Here is a 21,940-nt window from a genome sequence, read left to right on the forward strand (position 1 = left end):
GAATATCGTAGTTTTTAATTTTTTTAACCCTTTATTTAACCAGGCAAGCCATTAAGAACAAATGGTTATTTTCAGTGGTGACCTGGCAAGTTAAGGGCTCGCTCATAAGATGTCCAAAGTGTAACTTGGTGCTTGTCCATGTATAGCCTTAAAACAAAAGATAAAATCTACAAATCAATCCCAAAGCAGACAGGTAGACAGTGTCAGGTTGATACTGCCTTCTAGAGACTAGTGTCTGGCCAACATATAGGCTATTATATTGGCTATATTGGTGTTGAGCCAGTGTATATATAAAAAAAGAATAAGTTTTTCTAAATTGGAACATGTTAAATGCAGCCTGTTTTTTTGTAATAATTCTGAACTTCAAAAAACAAGATTTGTCAAATAAGACGACCGCAGTTTTATCCATGAATTAGGGCAAAATCTTAAACATTTTTAATTTTTTTTTTGGCAATTCAGCTTTATTTGATTGTTACATAGAGAGAGAGACAGGAAGGGCAGGGGAGAGGGAGGGGATGACATGCAGCAAATAGCCTGGGCTCGGATTTGAACCCAGGCTGCTGCGGTCAGGACTCAGCCTTTATGTGGTGGTACACGATCTATCAGGTGAGCTACCAGGGTGCCCCGGAAATTCTTAGACATTTAACATAAGTAAGACAAGACAACGTGTGTGCTGATGTAGAAGGGTCGTTATTTGAGAGGGATGTACAACTTAGTTATGATATGTCTATAAATAATATGCCCTGAGGGGAGATCATGATTTCTCTAAAAAAGTGTTCATCAAAGAGAGTAGCTGACAAATTTTTTTTTCATAAAGAATGAATATAGAAATGGGTCTCATACTACCTACAATTAAAGGAAATTTTTTGTCACTGTTTATGTGGGTGTCCAATTAGTGTTGATAGTCAATGTAGTCCACCGCAGTAATAAATACCAGCAGTGCCTACACATACTAGGATGCTTGCTCATGAACTTCTGATGTCTATTGCCCAAATCCCTCCAAAACCTGCCTTGCTTGCCTGGCTCAGTGTTCAAAAAGATAGAATATCATCTTAAAAATGTCACTCTTTGATCAAAAAAATGAGAAAAAAAATGACATAAATTGTATTTGACTAGTTTTATTGGCAACAAAAATGCCTTCACAAGAGAAAAAGAGAGACAATGTGAGTGAGTTGGGCACTAGCGAGAGAGAGAGCAGCGTTGGTCGAAAGAGCAAGAGAATGAATAAAGAGAGAGTGAGAGCAGTGAAAGAAGAGTGATTGTAAAAGCAGTGAATGAGAGAAATAAAATGTTATTCTCTGATTATTTCACAGACAGGTTACATTCTACAGCACAAATAAACATGCCCACACCTCTGCACAACCCTGCAGGAAAGTGCCGCATTGCCGGATTCTGTCTAATGCAGCCCAATGCAGCTGAAGCTTCAGCTTCCCTCCACTGCATTTCTTATACTTGACTTGAATAAATACAGCTGAGTATTGAAGTCAGCCAAAACACTGTAAATTGCATCCTCATTCATAAAAACCTCCCATATTTTGGGATGCCATTGTTGCAGTTGGAAATGTGTCTAATTTGAAATACAAGAACGGACAACAAGGAAGTGTGGTTTTGAGCAGCATCTGGAGCATGCAACCTGGCTACCCAAGCTGAATTGCCTGTGGTTCTTCCTGGACTCCAACTGCATCACCGTACATGTCAAATGACAGTGCCGGTGCTGAAAGTAAAACAGATTTTGCAGCTGCGCCTCATAGACACAGAGAACATCGGCAACAACTGCAGGCGTTTTTCACACTATATCCCCAATTTGGATAGATAGAGATGAAGGCTGAAAGTCAGCGAAGTGATCCTTTAAGAGGGTCAAAGAGGATTTCTTTAAAAGAGAATGAACAACAGTATTTTTAAAGGTGGATGGAAATAAGCCATGCATTGCTTTACTGTGGTACTGGCGGTGACAGCAGGAACTAACATACAACATAGCACCCTTCTCCACTGTTGATGCTGATGCCTGCAGTGATTAATGTCAGCACCATGACTCGGCATTGTCCATGTATATAGCATGATAACAATCCGCAGAGAAATCTTGACTTTGCAACCTTGACAGCTTATTGTATGGATATGTGAGTAAATGCTGGTACAATTCAAACAAACAAACAAACAAACCAGATCTGGTCACTTTTAGCTAAAGTTTTGGACAGTTGGTTCAAAACCAAACGTGACAATTAAATCAGATCTGCCCTGCAGTGTGAACAAAGCCAACTCTGTTGTACTCATCCCGCTAAATTAACTCTCCTGATCCCAGCAGTGTCCCCTGGTGGGAAGCTTGACCATGTGAACTATGTGACTCAACAGTCACCAATGACACTTTTGCCTTTCCTGTTGTAGCTTCCCGTCAGAGTGAGCTCCTTTCTTGCCTACCATTCACAAATGTTGTGTCTGCCAGCATGATAGATGGCCGTGCTCATGATGAAGTTTTGTAGTTGACGGACCAGAAGAGAGAATACCAAAAGCATCCTTTTTCAACTATTTTACCCAAGCACTCCACACCTTTATTTATGAGAGCCTTTCTCATTGTTGTGAGAGGCCAGAGCTGCATGCAATGGATGTTCAATATCAGCATCTACACCCATACATATCCCAGAGTGGATTTCACCCATCAAACAATGAACATAAAAGTTAGCTTTCATCCTCTCCAGTCTATCAGCTCTGCCAGTTAACTGATCATGCAGAGCTGATACAAAGAAGAGGATGAAAGGGTGAATATTTTCAAAGGGACCTACTCACTTTGTGCTTTATGGCGCACATTTAAACCATTGACTGAGCAAACAAATGTAACAGACTGTTCTGAGGTCTTTGGAAAGGAAAATACTAAATAATGAAAGTATGGATGCCAAGGTTGCCAGTTTTCTAATCCTCAGATAAGTTGATATTTGTCAAGCACTATCCACTGTCAATATATAACCATGAAGATCTAAGGCATCAATGTTTCAAAAGAGTATTTGGATTTGTGAGGCATTATGAAATGTGCTGTGATCACAAGAATCTCCACATGGGAAACTATCCTCAAGATTTTTCAAAAAAGAAATGTGTTGAATCAGAAATTACCTTTTGTTTGCCTGGATGTAAGGTAACTGCTGCCCAAAATGCAGATTTTGCTTAAAGAATTGTAACATTTTAGCTGATGAAGTTTTGTTGTGAAAAAAAATGAACAGCTGTTTTTTTTTTTTTTCTTTTCCAAACATTTTTCTCTTTTCCAAAAATAATATTTAAAAATTTGGAGTGAAAGTCTTAATCAGATTATACTGCATAAATAACAGTGCAATACTAGTCTGTGATTGGGTTATAGAGAACAACATTATTTTATTTGTTTAAAAGCAATTTAATCATTCAACTGTCTACAATGATGCTTGAAAAAAAAGCCAAATTCATAATAGCTGTTTTAAATGGAATAACCAAACAAGAGCTGCTGCTGTCTTTGTGTGTGCAGGAAACCCAAAAATGTTTAAAATACAGTAAAAACAAAGAAACATTTGTGATGTGGTCATCTAATGAACAACTTCAGTGTGTGGACTGTTCTTTTATTTTACAGGAAACACCAAAACAACCAGCTGTGGCATGGTTAAGTATAGTATTGTTCTGTGTGAGGGGGAAACGTGTTTACTCATTATAGATAACCCAATTCAATCGTCTTTGATATTCATGCTGTCAGAACACACATATGTTCCTAATTTATCCTCTACATCAGAGTTTTATTTCATTTGCCTCAAAAACAAACAGACACATAAGAGCTTGCTTTTGTTACTTTGTACTGGAGAATTTTTCTTCTTATTTTCTCTTAATGTTAATCTTAAAAATAAACTAAATTCCTGGGAGATGCTGGAAGCACATCTGCAGCCCTTCACAAACACAGAGATAATGAGGTTGCAGAAGAATAGACAATAAAAAAGAAAGAAAAGTTAGTTTCTGAAAGGAGATTCCTCTCAGGCGGCGGAGGCTGGTATATATAGCAGAGCAGCCTTGGTTGTGTAAGGGGGAGTGCATGCTGATGGCCATCGATCGAAACAGAAGGTGTTGTCTGGCACTTCAGGCCATTCACACAGACTCCTGGCTTTGAGTGCAGAGTTATATTAACAACTTTGCCAGTTTGTAATTAATATGAATCTGCTGTTGAGCTTGATGTGCTGTGTTTTTTGGTAATGCGGCCATTTTGGCATGCTGTGGAGATATCATCAAGACTGCAATGGAGCTGTGAATTATCAAAGCTATACGGAGGACAAAAAGATTCCTTTAAAGGACAAGGCCATACTGAACCACAGCATTTACGCCAACTAAAAAGGTCTTTGTTATGTTCTCTTCTCCTCTCAACTGTTTCTCTCAACTCAATGTGAGGTATCCACAGGAAAAAAAGGCACTGTTTGTTGTCAAGACTACTTCTATAAGAGCCTTTACCAGGTATGGATAACTTGTCAGTAACTTATTGTACTCATTATTGTTCTTACTCTGTCTGTATCTCTTTTGTGTCTCTTGTAGGCTTATATTTCTCCTTTCTTGAGTCTTAGCGTTGTTTCTGTTTTAACAACATACAGCTCTCTGCACTGTAGTGGAGGCTCTGTGAGAGACCCCAAGACACCTAGCCACCTATTTCCAACTTAATTTCTCAACTATTAAAGCTACCAAGTGAAAGGGAAATGAAAAACAGTTTACTTTTCAGTTCTCAAGCCCCCAAATGCTGGGAGAAAAGGTCTGGGAACTGAAATCAGCTCATGGTTGAAATTTGTGAAATCATTCTATCTGATAGCAGGAAATAGTCTAAACTGTTACCTCAGTTATGTGCAGTCTTCATTTTGAGGGGCCAAAATGATATTACTTCCACTGATGCTAGCTTTCCCTCCCACCATGTGCGCTATTTTACAATCAGTCACTGAGGACAGAAAAACTCATGTTCACAACCTGAAAAGTTTCAGAGTCTTTTAACAACTTTAACCCTTCCTCGTTGGCAAAAGTAAGACTGTGAGGAAAATGATCATCGAAGCCAGACAAATTTACACCTTAGCCAAGTATCGTGAGTCTTGCAATTTCACACAGACCCAGTTTTCCTCCACAGCAACACCAGGAAAACAGCCAAGTTTGCCACTTTCCAGATGGAGGCTCGGCTTTTGAATAATGACTAGCTCTAAAAGTTGCATTTGAATGTCTGAGCAACAATGTTTACAAAAGTGCTGATCTCTATGCCAGAGCTGGAGTCACTCTACATCGATATATACTGTACATACAGTTTACTGTCTCACAAATCCATTTTATCCTTCATATTTACATTTCACTGAGTCCAAATTCTGGTACATGGATTCGGACAACTATTTTGTTATGGGCCAATTTTTATTATAATTACCAGAACTGCTGCTATCAGTATTGTATAATCACCCTCTGTCTTTAGGTAACTGTTTTTTTAGTTTTCACAGCATCGATGTGTGGGTCTACAATGATGTCTGTAGGCATACTGTATGTGGATGGGAGAAAATGCAGGAAGGAATGCATGTTGTATACAAGCCTGTTTACAGAGCACTGAGATGAGTCCACTTGCCCTTCATCTCTAGCAAGCAATTCCTCTACTTCCAGTCACTGCTCACAAACACACACACACACCTACACACACACACACACACACACACACACACGCACGCACGCACGCACACACACACACACACATACACTGCAGCTCTCTCTCTCTCTATGTTGCAGCTCCTGCCTCAAATAGAAAATGTGCACTAAAACATGACAGCACTGGCGGCTAGTCTCCGAGAGCAGCCCCACTCTCTCTGGCCTAGATTCTTTCAAATCCGCTCTGGAAGTGCCTGCGTCCTCAGCTGCACTGCCAGCCCGCCAGAGAGTGAGTGAGCAAGCCATCTGGCTGCGGAGCACATCAAATCCCAATCTGTGTTAATTTGAGTGTTATGGGCCATTGTTTATTTTTGAAAAATGCAAAAAAAAAAAAAAAAAAAAATACCCACACACAGGATTAATGCACCCTTTGTAGTTAATTCTGTGTAAAGTTTCAACTCAACACAGTCTTTGCCAGGCAAACTGTATGTCTGCAGGTCACTGTTGAAAATTAGATGTCCAGAGACCGACTGTAAGATAAAGATTTAATTTAGCCACAAGATCGTACTATTTGATGGATTTCATTAAACAGGAGTAGATTCATAAATGGATCATTGTCAAAAAATAGAGAGGAAAATTATGTGGGCCATTCATCATTTAAATGTTTTACTGAATAAACTAGTTCACTTTTTCGTTGTACTGCATTTTTGCTTCCATCACATGGTCGAGAGTCTTCGACGGGCATACATAAATTTATATTCATTACTATTTTAAAAATGAAGGAGATCCAAAGCATTCCTTGAACAAAGTTTCATAAACTCTTTCATACATGGCCTTGTTCTATTTTAAAGGGTGTCCACCTTCAAAAGGGCGTGCAGCCTCCTCTCACTGTGGGCTGGTCCTTAGAGCTTCAGTCCTGATGTGAAGTTGTCTGGGCATCCCTTATGTCGCCTATAAACCAGTTGGCGAGCTACGCAGACAGATAGATGATAGTCCTCAGTGTGATCTGAAGGCAATATTGAAGAACAGAACATTAATGATTTGATTGTATGTCCCTTTGAAAATGCCTGCTTAATTGCCCTGTGCCGAAAACCCCTTACAAACTGCTGCAGACTGACTTAATAAGACCACAGAGTCCAGGACTTACCTAGTGCAAGATATGAGAGTACTGAGAGCTATATTAATGCAAAAGTTCCTCTTGGTTTTATTTGGTTTTACTGTAAGTGTTTTAGGCCATACATCATACTCGTTGTCTCTCCCTTCCTCCCTTCCCTTTCTCTTATTCTCTTTCTCTCTATCTCGATCGTTCTCTCACTCTCTCGCTCTCTCTCTCTCTCACACACACATACACACACACACACTGAGACTCTGAAGTGCCACCCACCCTGACACATGGTGTGTTATGCAATGGGTGATGCCTAATTACCACTGACATCGCGGAGACTGTTCACTGCGAAATTAATCATGACACAGGCGTCAGCTTTTGATATTTCTCACCAAGTGCTCCGAGTTCATACCAACTGATGTAATTAATAAACCAAATGCATACAAATACTGATTAGACACTGACACTGATGTCTTAATAATAACCAGGCAACCTGAAAACCAATGCCAGGTACCACACGGCAAAGATAAGTAGAGGAACAGAGACACTGGCACTAATTATTTTTTTTTACCCATTAGTATGAGTCTGTTTATTGTTTTGTGGATTAAGATGCAGATGAAAAAGAGTTGCTGTATAACAAGGGTGAACTGAATCTTTGTCTGAACAAGAAGTCCAAATTAAATATGCAAAAACTGTCTTATAGAGTTAATGCACAGGCCTTACACAGTATATGATTCATAGACACTAAACAGCTGTGAGTCGAGCTCTGGAGAGGGGTGCAGTGCTCTTTATAAATCATGCCAGCACTGTACTGGAAAGCACTTACAGTATATCTAGTCATGCATAACATAAACAGTTGCTTTTCAGTTAGCAGAACACCTCACTGTTATTTTATTATTACAAATACATGAACAGAGACTGTAAAGACGCAGCTAACGCCTATCTGGCATAATGAATGTGACATGCAGCTCATCGGCACACAGATTTCTAGGGCTGCATGCTCGTTTCGATTTCCGCTTCCTCGGTGGGAAATGCTGGTAAGCCGAGCAGTTTTGGACAAGATACAGGCTAATTGATTTGACATCTCGCTTTTGTTAAAATTAGGTTGTTTACCTCTTATAAAGCCATGTCTTTTTTTTCAGGGGGTTTGCGATTAGCTTTGATCTTGCACAGGCTTCAAAGCATTATGTATCAGAATTGTTCATTTGGAAAACACAAAGAAAACTTGTTTCCCGAAGAGACATCTTTTTCCAGAAAGAGTCAGACTGCTGGTTTATTTTTGCAACTATGAATAGTGTACAGAGTTCCTGTATTTTTTTTAATTGATTCAGAAGTTCCTTATCTATTTCCCGCACACTGTACTATTGAGCTACTTGAAGAGTGCTGCTTCAAGGTGTCTACTGTATGTATGGTTTTTCAAGTCATTTCGCCTTTTTTTTTCCAACACCGTTTCCGCCATTCTCTAAGGCATTACACAGATCTGCTCTCAGGTGGGCTGGAAGGGCGGGGGGGTAGGGGGCAGAGATGAGACACAAAGAGAGAGAGACCTGAGGGAAGACAAAGAGAGAAGAGGAGAGACAGGAGGAGTGGAAACTGCTGGTAGGTCTAGCTGATTGTGTAAACACATTAACTGATCTGACCAAATATCAAGCAGAAAAAAAAATCATCAACAGTGGAGCAAAGATTTCAAAGGAATTCCAAGCAGTCAAACTATAAACAGTGAAGCTAGCCAGACCCTAATATGCACACATAAGCACATGCACACACACACACACGTAACTGAAGATACCCAGAGACTCACTTATACACCGCATTTTTTTTCATTTGCATACACACAGCCCAGCCCGGTCAGATGCATTCATGATTGATTGATTGATTAACTAAAACCTTTATTTAAACCTCAGAAGCTTTTGAACAGCAAGTAAGAACTGACTATAGAAGAGCTGAGATTTGAAGAGATGGAAATGGATCATATAGCATCACATGTCAACCATTCATAAATCAAACACTTTTTTACCCAATGCTGGCAGTAAAAAATAAAATGTATGGTGCATATCTGTGTGTACAGTCTGTATGGAGGTAACAGAGAGAAAGAGGCAGAAGGCAACCTTCAGACAACACACACATGCAGCTAAACAATGCATCCGAGTAAAGGTGGCTCAGCTAATCCTCTTCCCTGCTGTTGTCTGCTCTCCCTTGTGTACTGTAGCGTTACATTACATCTCAGTCAAAGTGATGCATTGAGCTTGGCTATTGCTCTGGCCGCTGCTCTCTTGCTGTGCCTCCTGCATGTTTCAGCCTTCACCTGCTTCCTCCCTTTCCACAAGGATCAACTCAAGTCAGCAGCCTCTGAGGGTGCCACAAGGAAGGGCCACAAAGGTGTATGTGTGTGTGTGCGTTCCAGTCTGTCAACATTTACATTTGAGCAGGTGTTCTGCTTAGAAACTCTTGCAAGTTTTGGAAGATAAATTCTGTTGTAGAGAAAGACTGACTAATTTGTTGCCAGCTGAGGAAAAATATGGAAGACACCCAAACAAGTATTCTGCATTCAAATGATTTCCTTAGGTGGAGGAACATCTGTTGTCCCACACCTGCAATATCTTTGCAGTGATTTTACAGTTTTAGCCAGCGTTAAGCACATCAAAATGTTCTGCCCACTGTTCAAGCCTTTACCGTGCTAGTGCATGACAGTACATGCCTAATCGAATGCAAACACCACGGCGTAATTAAACGTATTAAATGTAATATAAGTGTGCCGTGCTGCTCCTCAGCTGGTCAAGGTTTGCATTTAACCTCACACTGCCTTGGCATCTAGATGCTACGCGATGGGGAGAATGTGTGCAAGCAAGCACTAGGAATATCAATTCATAATCTGCTTGACACAGTTTTGTTGAACAACACATTATTTAGTGATAATTTTGTGCATGTTAATAATCTGATCTGAAGTCAGGCTGTAGCCTATACGCAGTGTTCCCATTGAATATGTATTTCTGACTACGCTGAGGATAAACATGTTATTTAATCATCAACATGTTTTCAATCACCAGTGCCTTGGTTAGATGCAGAAACCCCAGGTGGTGTACACATAGTACAACGAGGGACTTTCTACAGGGAAAGAGGGGGAAATGCATATCAATGAGCATTTAGACAATACGTGGCATTGTCCAATTGTGGCAACTTAAGCCGAACCACAATGTGTGTCAAAGGTGGGAGGTGTCTTTATTTTTGCTGCGCTGCGCTGCTATTTATCTCTATCTTCAGGAAAGCAAACAATCTGAGCAGGTATCATAGTGGGTGGTTTATTTTACACAAACCTTGTGAATTTGAAAGATTAAATAACATGTTTGGATGTCTGAAGCACAGGTATCAATTAAGAAAAAACACTGATTTTCTCTTGCATTCTCTCTCTCTGTCTTTGTTTCTCTACTTTATCTACCTATCTATGTTTATCCACCTGTTTTAAATGCACTAATGCAATTTATGTGCAAATGAAGTAACAACCCCGTTTTACTAAGAAATTGTTCTTCTTGTCACTTTTGTTCTTGTTTAGTGGTTAGTAGAGTTGGATTAACAGAGGAAAAGCTCAAAATGGAGAAATGTATCAAGTTGGCAAAAAAGTTACTTCAATTTTCCTTGAGCTTGAGATTACATGAAGGGTTTGTGTATGATGAATTGTAGGAATGGGAGTCATCCAAAATATAATCATATACTACACACTTACAATGACACAAGGCTGTTTCTTCAGTCTGTTTACGTGGCCATGGCTGCTCAGCTCAGATGTCAAAATACACCTGTCCCCATAGCAACGCTAGTTAAAATCCAATCACACAAATTCCCAGGTTTCACCTTCATAGGCAAGAGTCTTATCATACAATTGTGAGGTTATTCGCTTTGTGGCCTGTACATGTAAGCATATACCGGTGATACTGAAGTCTGCTTGGGACACGCATTTGGACTACGTTGAGACCAGGCTGCTCATACAAAACACTCTCAGCACAGACAATGAAACTCATTTATTAGGAAATCATTTGCCATGGCAAATGGTCAGATCCTATCATTAAATGGTGATCCCATCATGTTGTGAGTGTGTGTGTGTTTGTGTGTTTCTTAGAGACATGGCTAATACGGACTAATGAAGCATGCACAGATGGGCTCAAAGGTGCCACATATAGGGTAACAAGTATGAAATGAACCACATGCAGCATGCTTGTCCAACAACAGAAGTTAACTAGCCAAAGTGGAGGGCGGGTGGCTGATAATGACATGCATAGTTTAATCTCACTCCAGCGATGGACTGTATAACTAGACAGTTAAAAAACAAAAGGTTTTGGGGAAAACACTTAAAACACGGCAAGTCATGAAAAAAAAAAAACAGTGTCTTGAAATTTCTTTAATTGTTCCAACAGTTTCCACCACTTTGCACACGAAATGAAAGGTTAGGCACTTTAGAACAATAAAAGGCGAGAAATTACTCAGTGGAAGAGAAACATCAAACAGGTAGAGTGGACAGTGGCGATGGACCTCTTCCCTGATTACTGTAAAACTAACACTGTAATTACCACACACGATGGAGACGGCGGCTTATGCTGAGCTGACGAGTGTTTTGTTTCAGAGTTAACATGCTCCAATTCACCTGTCCCCACGAGGCGCAGCATGCACCTCTCTGTCATGCCTATGGCCCTCTCAGCTACTAGAGTTGTCTGCTGTATGTCCAACTGGAGTAGATGCCTGGCTCTAATCGTAGCAATCACTCATCCGCAAGGACTTTCCTCTTTTCCCACCTCAAAAGCAAATTATTTTTAGTATCCATGTATGTGGAATGCTCACAGGATAGCATGATTATCACTGATTTGACAAAAAAATTATAGTCCTTGATTCAACAGCCTACATTCAGCTTTTTTTTTTTTTTTTTTTTTTTTTTTTACCACCGAAGGAGCCAATTATCACTGATTTCATATCCACCGTGTTCTGTAGTCACTCTACAAATTCTTATGACTTTGCTGCTGTGCAAAAACCTGTGACATAAAGAAAAAATCAGATTTGCTCATGATGTGTGTGGCAGAAATTGATTGGCATCCATTATGTGCAATGGACAAGTGGGAGCTGCATGAATGAATGGGGGTGGGAAACATCAGCTATACCTCAAATTTCCTGCTTTTTCTAAGGCAGGTTGCCATTCATGGATGATTAGCAAGCAAATCAGGGGGGCGGGCAGCATTGCATGGGCAGTTTTCACTGACCCACAGTAACTGCTGCTGCTGCACTTGGATAGTGGCTACAGGCCTGTTTGGAGAACCCAGACCAGAGGACTGAAATGCACTCAAATAACAGAGCTCAGTATTATAGCCTAAATCTCACACAGTCAATGCAGAATCTTATCCAGCCATGTGGAACACTACAGACTGTGACTCCACTGACTGACATCTCCAGAGATTAAATTGATTATGGGTTGCTGCTGGAGTAATACAAAAGCCCACACTCACATCAATGTCAAATAAATATTGGCAATCAAATGTAAATAACAGCTTAATCCTAATAATAGAGCCACAGCCAGTTTTACTGGTGTTGGTCTCCCAGATAAACAGAGATGGGCACATCGTGCTTCCTCACTGAGCTTTGATCCTCTCATACAGCTTGTTACACCAGGTCCTCTCTGTGTGATCAGTCATTTCATTTACAACAATAGTCAAAACTGATGGAATATATATTCACTTTCTGCCATTACCCTCACTGAGACCAATACCTCTGTATTTGAAATATCCATAACTTCCTTATATTTTGAATTACACTTTTGACACATACATCTATATGAAATACCACTGCATGACAGCAAAATTACTGTTTGTGTTCAGTGACAAACTTCTCAGTCAATTTGCAATTTTATAATTAAAGTCTGAAAAGTCCAAGTACTAGTGGCAATTGCTAAGCAGAGCAGAGCATTATTCAACAGGGCAGATAGCCATGGGGGGTGGCTGATCATGAATATTTAATAAGTTGTCTATATCTATGTATGAAACCTCAATGTCCAACCAAAAATGTACATAAATATATGTATAAATGTATGTAAATATATATGGCTGACAGCTTGACTATCAGAAGAGCTGCTGTTTGAACAGCAACAAAAAGATTGCACCACCTAGTGGAGGCTGTTTTCATGGTGTTACAGGGTAACAAGCTGACTTGATGGCGACCTACAGTAGAATTATTACTTACTTATTAATCTTAGAATTTCAGAGACTTTTATAAGCTCTTTGTGAACGTTAAACTGGGCAGTCTCTCTCTCTCTCTCTCTCTCTCTCTCTCTCTCTCTCTCTCTCTCTCTCTCTCTCTCTCTCCCTCTCTCTCTCCCTGCCTCTTCTTCTTTTCGCATGTGTGCGCTTGTTCGTGTAGACAAAAAAGATTTATGATGAACCTAAAATGTATTTTAGATCTGATACCACAACAGATTAATTTTAAAAAACGGAATAAACTGTAAAGTTCGTTAAGGAGTCAGTATAAACTCATTACTGAGCCCACAGATAAACCTTAAGTCCCTAAATGATATATATATAAGAATGCCAGAATACTTTTTTGTTAGGGAGAGAGAGACGGGATGGGACCTCTACCGCACCACCTTGAATTAAATAAATAAATAAATAAATAAAATAAAATAAATAGCAAAGTTGCAATGGATATTTTTATTCAGGCAAAAGATAATAAAAAAAAATATAAAATAGATAAAATATAACAATATACCTCCTCCATTGTCAGAAGAACGTATTTGGCTAGAATGTATCAAACTAGCACTGCACTGGGTAAACGTGCCCTATTTCCAGACGGATGTGTCTACCTGCGCTCAGGAGCCCCTCCTTCCTCCCCCCCTCTCTCTCTCCCCTGCCTCCCCCCTCCACCTTCCTCCCCCACCCCTCCTCCTCCTCCTCCTCCCTGCTCAGAGTTTGTGTTGCACTCGTTGCAGTAGGAGGGTCCATGTGCCCAGAATGACGTCGCTCTGACTGCAAGTCGGACCGAGTCCTTCGTTTGTTTTTATTAGTCTTTTATCTGACGGCCCACAATTGGTAATCCGCAAAATTACTGCCATAATGTGAGATCATGTGCCGCTGTCGTCCGACCCGTCGCTGTCTTTCGTGCTGTCAAAAACAGCGCCTTGCTGTTGAGGATTAGGAGTGATAATACGCAGTAGACTTCTCCAGTGTGTTCAGCTGTCAAACTGAAAACTAGTGGATGTATTGGAAAGAGTAGATAGAGCACAATTTCCAGTGGGGGACACTGCCGGAGAGAAATATTTATTGACTTTGCTTTTTATGTCTTTTTTGTCCTCCGGATTATTGCTGCCCAGCAACACAGCCACCTGACAATTCTGAATGTCGTAATTAAGGTAAGGTAAGACACTGTGTGTACAATGTTTGCCTGTAGATTTTAATTTCTCAGTATCCATGATCATAACGAAACAAAACTTAACACTGCAAGCGGGCATTGATCCCTGCAGCCCAGGTACATTCGCCGTGCCAGAGAAATCTGTAACTTTGAACCAGGACCGCTCTTATCCTGTGACGGCTCCATAGGTAGAAGTTGATTAATTGATGTCTGTATACCAAAAACATTAATAATAATATTTCCGTCATTCATAGAATTTTTTTCTCAATTGGCTCCTAGAGCTATTCAAGCCTTTAAGAAAAGCATCTATACCTATTAGATGCTTTTTGAAAAATGTTAAAAATCAGTCATACAGTCCAGGAGTAAATTATTTATTTTTTTCTTCCCACATACTGTTGTAATTCCTCGGCATCATCCACGAAGGCGTGAACTGTTATTACACAGAAAGTACATTACTAAACTAAGACAGCAAGAAACTCTGCTCATAGTACTATTTAATCTGCGCACCCGCAAAATGGAGAGACATATTCAGTGCAAGAGTTACATGCCGTACAGGGCAAGGACAGTCACGGTAGGAGTTTGGCTCTGTGCAGGAAATATCCAGCTATACTCTCTTTTCCATGTATTTTTCATGATTTTTCACACAAGGTGCATTGGCTATATTGTGCAGGTAGCCTAGATAACTTTAGCGCAGATATGATGGGCACCCCAGAGCTGCGAGCCCCCTCAAAGAGCGTATCGTGTCCGTGGTGTGTAAATAAATATTTTAATACAACCGTATGCAGTGCTCGGCCGCACCAATCAATGGCAAATATTGGTTAATGACATTTTTTACTGGTTTTACAAATCGTGGCGTTTCCCCGGGCGCCCAAACAACATTTCAAGTTATGTCGCAGCTATGTTGTGGCTGTTAGAGCTGTAACTATTGAGTGACAGCGATCGGACCAATCCATGAATGGCTTGATGAGGCTGGTGTATTTCTATGTGTGCTGTCCAATGGAGGCGCACGAGAGGTGGGCATTTAAACAAAAAAGCACGAACTACGTCATGTCGATTCATTTAACCCTTGCGCTGCACTTTGCTCAACTTATCATACTGTAGATCGTCTTGTGCAGTGATAAGGAGAGGCCTTATCTGTGAGAAAGGAAATAAAGCCTGGCTTTGAAGATTTGCAGATATAATACATTGTTTATATAGCATCATATACGTATTTGCCTTGTTATCCTTAAAAATAGCCCATTATAGTATTTGCAATTAAAGATTAATCTAATCTGTAGTTTATTATTTGCAAGGAAAATATTTCACTGTCACCACTTTGAATGATCCAAACAGCCTGTTTCCCTTTGTGCCGCTTCCTTGTATTAGTAGCTTTTATATCCATTGCATTTTACTTCACACTTTGGCAGCCATCTAAAATCAAAAGGCCAGATTTTTAATCAAGATTTCATATTCATTTGCATATACTTGAATGTATTATTTAGCCTCATGTGAGACGGATAATCTCTACCTAGGGGCTAGTTCTCTTAATACACATGCCACTCAACCAGTAATACTAAACCAGTGGATTGTGCAGTAGGCTATAACTAATCAACAACAATCATTCCCTATGTTACTGTAATCATTAAACTTTTCTTATTCATCCCTTTTTTCTCTTGCCTCCTTTACCAGGTGAATCAATGATCCAGGCATGGAGACCAAAAGATACCAAAGTTTCTTTGATGGAAGTGATACAGAGAACAGATGGTCTCAGGCCCCTAGCACCATGGAGTACTGCTGCAGTACAGAGGATTCAAGTCTGACTAGCAACGATATTCTGATGGACATAGTCAACGTCAGCTGCCCTGCTGGAAGCCCAGCAGCTGACTGCAAAGACAACAACGCAAAGAAGCAGGAGCAGCCAATGCTTCGGCTAAATGAGAACCAACCGTTTGTTCTCCCACTCTTACACAACTCTGTCCATGGACGCAAGCAGGAAATGGACTCCAAGGAGCTTTCCAAGACTGTGGCTGAGTCCATGGGCTTGTATATGAATGCTGCCAGGGAGGCAGACTTTGCCTTCAGCCAGCAGGGGGGTAGTACCAGCCCAGGGAAGATATACCAAGTGTGTGGGCGGCCTCTTGAGGAGAACCAGTGTGTGGCCACTAAGAGCCCCAAGGTAAAGCCATTGGGGTTCCAGCAGCCCAGTGCCAGTCCCAGAGAATGCACTGCTGGGACCCCAGTTAGCTCAGCTTCTATGCTGGCCTCATCTCTGTCCTGCAGTCCCCAAACCTGCAGCTCCATCTCCAGCCCAGGGGGTAGTAACAATATGGTGTCATCCACCACCAGTCCCACCACATGCTTTGGACCAGTGCACTCGTCTGTCAGTAGTCCTGTAAACCAGAGTTCCTCAGCTTCGACTCTGACCCACATCCAGCGCAGGAATTCAGCCACATGTAGCCCTGTAGAGTCCAGCACAGTGGGCTCTCCACCCCTCACCAGCCCACTCAACATCATGAGGTCACCAATGTCCAGCCCCCAGAGTATGAGTAGTGTAAGATCTCCGCCCTCTTGCAGCACTACATGTAACATTAGGTCATCTGTCTCAAGCCCCACAGGTGGTAACAGCAACAACACCGCCAACAACTGCAACACAATGAGGCCCTCCATCTCCAGTCCAGCCACAGGGGGTGCTATGGCTGTCAACAGCCCACACAACCCCTCCTCTGGTGGGTTTCCTGTGTCCAGCCCTGCCAGCGGTCTGGGTCTGGTGCAGAATGACACCAATAGCCCAGAGGCAACAGGTCTGACTAGAGACCAGGACTTCAAGAACTTTGAGTTTCCTAAAGTGGAAATGGTAGACGGGGAGGTTTTCAATGTGGGCTTAGACCAGATGGGGATGGTCAAATACATTAAGAACGAGCCCGGGACTGACTTCAGAAGCATGTGTTTAGGCAGCTCCAAATGTAACTTGAGTAGCTCACCCTTTATTGCACAGATAAAGACTGAGCCAAACAAAGACGAGGGATGCATGAATCAGCAGCCGTATGGTGAGCAATCGCCGTCTCTTGGTCTCTTCCCTGCATCTGAGACCACCTATTTGTCCCTGAGGAATAATATTGATGAATACAGTCTGTCTGGTATCTTAGGACCCCCTATCTCCTCCATGAATGGTAACTATGAACCCGATGTGTTCTCCAACAATGTCCTGTCTAAAGGGGTTAAGCAGGAGTCCAATGATGGCAGCTATTACCAAGAGAATAACAGCATGCCCACATCGGCCATTGTTGGAGTTAATTCCAGTGGACACTCGTTCCATTACCAGATTGGAGCACAAGGAACAATGTCTTTCACGCGGCATGATGTGAGGGACCAGTCCAACCCTTTGTTGAATCTAATTTCGCCTGTAACGGCGTTAATGGAGTCGTGGAAATCTCGGCCAGGCATGTCACAGGGGTCACTGTCAGCCAGAGGGGAGGCATACCCAGGTCAGAACTGCCTCACAGACAGCATGCCGAGGTAAGGAGAATGAATTTTGCTCCTATGTTTGTGTGAGTGCCCGACCATACATCTCAGACAGAGTTCTTGTTGAAAAACTGTGAGGTTTTCCAAGTTGTCATGAATATTCCGGCTTAACTTTATACATGGAAGTAGTATTTTTCCTATATAATGTTTTTTCTTTTGTGTCAATATATGGGAGAGTGTCTGTGGGCAGTTTGTTTCAGTCAGACTCTTGCTCAGGGGACTTAGGGCGTTTGCTTTGAGAAGTGCAAAATAATAACAACAGCAGGGCTTGGGAAAGGCAGCGGGATGCTGGCCGAGGGAACAGGAATTGAAGGACGGGGTCCAGGTCATTGTTACAGTAGCATGTGATCACAACATCATCTTTGCAAACAGTGCCCTGTGCTCTACTGTAACACAGAAAGGCAAGGTTTCCCTCTTATCAGGGGCCTGTGTATGTACAAAAACAAAATTTATTGGTCTGTTGTCGTGAAGTCCAGCTAGGACCTTGTGTAATGCAAATATCTGTTTTTATGGGCCCTAGGCCATTATATGGCAGTATCATAAATTATGAATGATTGATCACATGCTTTTGTTGCCAAACTGATGAAATAAACAGTTGCTTTTGTCAGGGTGGGGGCTGCAACAAAAAACAAACAGGCCAAAGGGAAAAAATCCATAATACTCGCCAATCTGGCAAAGTATAACTTTGACACAGTTGTTGTGCTTCCAGTATATTCTGGTGTCCTAGTTGCATGCAGAGCTAAAGGCACTAAATTATCATCAGCTCAATGAATAAAAGTAAATATCACAGTCATAAACTAGAGCATGAAGCACAGTAATATTGTTAAAATGAAAGTATGTGAACCAATTACATAATCTATCCCCTCACAGTGAAATATTTTGTTTATTCACAGTAAATCAAAAGATATGGTTTTGATACTGTATCTAGGGAGTTTGGGTGTGACATGATTTCTTGCTTTCTTTTAAATAGCAGTGAATATCTATTGATGGTGTTGTAAAACACACCGGCATCATGTAGACTATTATTTTATACATGGGAAACTGTAAATTCACAGTCTTTACGAGCTCACTGGATGCACGGAGCACTAAACAAAGCCGTTAAAGCACATCCTGCTTCGAAGTCCTGACTTAGAAACCTCTGAGAAGACTCAGATGCTTTAAGAAAAACATAGTATAATTTGAGCATTTGCTGCTGCTGAGGTTGTTGTGTGCTGCTCCTCTATGCCTGATGGACTCTGTGTTTTCCAAACAAAGACTATGGCATGATCATGACAAGTCCAAACTGTTATTTTAAATAGCATATGGTGCAAGCTGAATTTGGGCAGTGAGATTGCACAGAATCTCAAAATTGAAATTTATCAGATTGTGAGTTTGCCTGATTGAATTTGTAGACTCCAGCTTACCAAACAGTTGCATTTTCCCTGACTGATCCCCCTGTTTGCTCTGCTGTTTTGATTGTCGATGATCATTTCTTTTAGTTCTTGTTATTTAGGTTGCATGGACAAGTGCAGGGGAGACCGAGTTGTACTGTTAGAGGAAGGCACCTTGAAAAATTCAGTTTAATCCATAGACTATTCCCCTGAAAACCTGTCTCTTAGGTCGTCATCCATCCTAAATTGATATATCTGGCAAAAGCAATGGATAGCAATTCTGATGTGCACTTTATTGGTTCTTATAAAGCTTTGATGTTTCTATTAATAGAGAGTAATGCTGTACTTAGTTTATACTGTATATTTATCTATGCGTATTTAATTACATATCTCCATTATTCAAAAATCATTTTGTAAACCTCTCTCAAGATTCATTTTCTAGTTAGACCACAGTCACACTGACGCATGCTGTTTCCGGATGAAAGAAAAATCAGTCTTTACTGAGATTTAGCCTACAGTAGGATTAATTATCCCTAAGGTACATGACTTAATCCTGTAGTAAATGGATGCCTCTATTCATTGTTCAGAAAATGATAATGAATGCACTGCATGTGGTGATTTTCCTAGTGACATTTCTGCATTTATTTTGGCAACGTGTTACTACTGTGTAATTAGTGTACTGTATGCCTGAGGTTATACAGTACATTCTGCTGCATGCAATTATTTTTATGTGCGCACATATGTGTTTATATGTACAATATCAGATAATCAATATATCTGTACTCTATGGTGTGTTACTGTGAGGTGTATGGTGTGTGTGTGTGTGTGTGTGTGTGTGTGTGTGTGTGTGTGTGTCTATGTATGTGTGTATATGAGTGTGTGTGTGCAATAACAAGGCTCGCGGCACTGAGGGGAATGATACAGCCCCGTTACCTTGGAGGCGACCCATATGGCAGGAGCCAAAGCGATGTTGACGGGATCACTGCCACCTTGGTCCTAATGAGATCCAGCTTAGCCCTAATGTCAGACAGGATGACAGTAAGAGGTGGGCCACATGGCAGCCAGCCAGTCAGCAAGCCAGTCTGCAAGCCAGTTAGTCAGTCAGTCAGTCAGTCAGTAGCAAGCCAGCCAGCCAGACACACACACTTTTACGTCTGGACCCCGGAAAGATTAGCTGACTACTGAGTTTTCAGCTAATGGGGACCCTTAAATAAACACTCACATACACGCACACACACACAAACGTGCAAGCGTGCGCGTACACACACACACACACACACACACACACACACATACACATGTTTGTGCAATTCTTTAGTAGAATCTTTCACAGAGGACGTTGCCTGCCTATAGTGTCCTGTTACACTCGCTCTATTGTATTGATTGACAACTAAACTTTGACTTAAACATGGGATTATTGTACCCTGCCTGCTGTCACTGACACAGTGTGGACCATAGTGTGGGCACAATAACATCCCAGTCTCGATTTTCTGAAACCTAAAGGTCTGTTGCAGGAAGTCTGGGGTCGTGGCTGCATGGTGCCTGGGCCCATTATTTCATAGGCAAAAATGTTACATAACCATTAAAAAGCACAACTAAAAAACACTTTGATCTACTGAAGCATTGGATGACAGAGTGTAAAATCCCTGAGCTGTTTTTTTCCTTCTCACTTTGGTTCCTCTGTAAATGTTTTTAATTAAATATGGCTGCTCATCTGAGCAGTCTGGGCTGCATAAAAAAAATATTTCAACTGAGAATCCTAGACCCTAGCTAGAATTATAGTATTTTTATGATGTTTAGTTTAAACTTAATGCTCAGACAAAACAGGTGGCCGACAGCATGTATTCTGCATAATTAGAGGTTTGAATGCTGAGATTTTCTTCTATTTCTAATGACAACGAATAATAAAAGAAAGAAATCATTAAACCTTCCCTTGAAGTATCTTTTAAAATCCATTAAGAAAGAATCCTAGTTTTAAACAGTTTTCTTTTCTTATTACACAAATGAAATGCCAACTTAGCCATGGAAATATGAACATTATCATAAAATGACCTACATTAGTGTGCTGGATTATGTTTGCTTACTGCCTAAATCTCCAAATCTCTTTTCACCCTATTTAGGGAATTTTGTGCTGGTTGTCACAGGAATGTTTTAGTAAATAGAATTAATCTAAAACTTGTTTGCCATCTGATCTAATAATTTCCTGATAGGACAAAAAGTAAAGACTCGAAATCCAAGTTCAACAAAGTATTTTTTTTTATATAGATATCCTGTCTTTTTTTCTCCAATCCTTCTTTGCCCATGGCAGAAACAGAGTCTTTTGTTAGGCGTACATTTCCACTGCTTTAAGCTCGCCGCCAGTGCCTGTAGATCTACAGAATGCCCAACATGAGGAAGCATCAGATGTAAGTGGGGAGAATGCTTTGCACTGGACCCTGGCCAACTCTCAATGTTCTACAGAGGGATGAAAAGGCATACTCCTGAGAGCACACTAATAAGGCTTTAATTGTATGTTCCTCCACTAAATTAATGGATGGAAATGATTTGATTAATTCAGACACTGCTGGATACTAATATCCAATTAAATCCCAACACCAGGCGTGTGCTGGGGCTCCCAGTGCATTGTGGGTTCCTGACTATATAGCGGACAGCTGCTTGTTTGGGTTGTCGAAATGGTGTTGGTACAGGTGAAGGTGTAGGGGAATGGACTTTGGATGATGATTCTCATTTGTCTACACAAGAGATGTGATAAGCTAAACTCTGGTACTGGTATGTTGCATGCAACTGTATCAGTCATGTGCTCTTGATGCTTCTCTCTCTCTCTCTCTCTCTCTCTCTCTCTCTCTCTCTCTCTCTCTCTCTCTATCTTTGTCTGGACACTAGTAAAATAAAAGTAAATAACTAAAATGAATAAATATACAGTACTGCTCAAATATCATATCACTTTATTATGCCAACAGCATTAGTGACACTTTCCTTTTATTATTGTTAATTA

The 21,940-nt window shown here is 40.8% G+C and overlaps 1 protein-coding gene across 1 annotated transcript in view; it reads left to right on the forward strand.

The window, feature by feature from the left end:
- The first annotated feature begins 13,647 nt into the window (after positions 1-13,647).
- Positions 13,648-21,940, forward strand: part of nr3c2 (nuclear receptor subfamily 3, group C, member 2) — an 85,526-nt gene continuing 77,233 nt past the window's right edge. The window contains exons 1-2 of the mRNA XM_030052476.1: positions 13,648-14,075; positions 15,743-17,569. Of these exons, the coding sequence (XP_029908336.1) occupies positions 15,762-17,569 (1,808 nt within the window). The 5' untranslated portion in view covers positions 13,648-14,075; positions 15,743-15,761. The remainder of the gene's footprint in view (positions 14,076-15,742; positions 17,570-21,940) is intronic.

This window comes from Myripristis murdjan, chromosome 1 (assembly GCF_902150065.1).
Source record: "Myripristis murdjan chromosome 1, fMyrMur1.1, whole genome shotgun sequence".
NCBI classification, from domain to species: domain Eukaryota; kingdom Metazoa; phylum Chordata; class Actinopteri; order Holocentriformes; family Holocentridae; genus Myripristis; species Myripristis murdjan.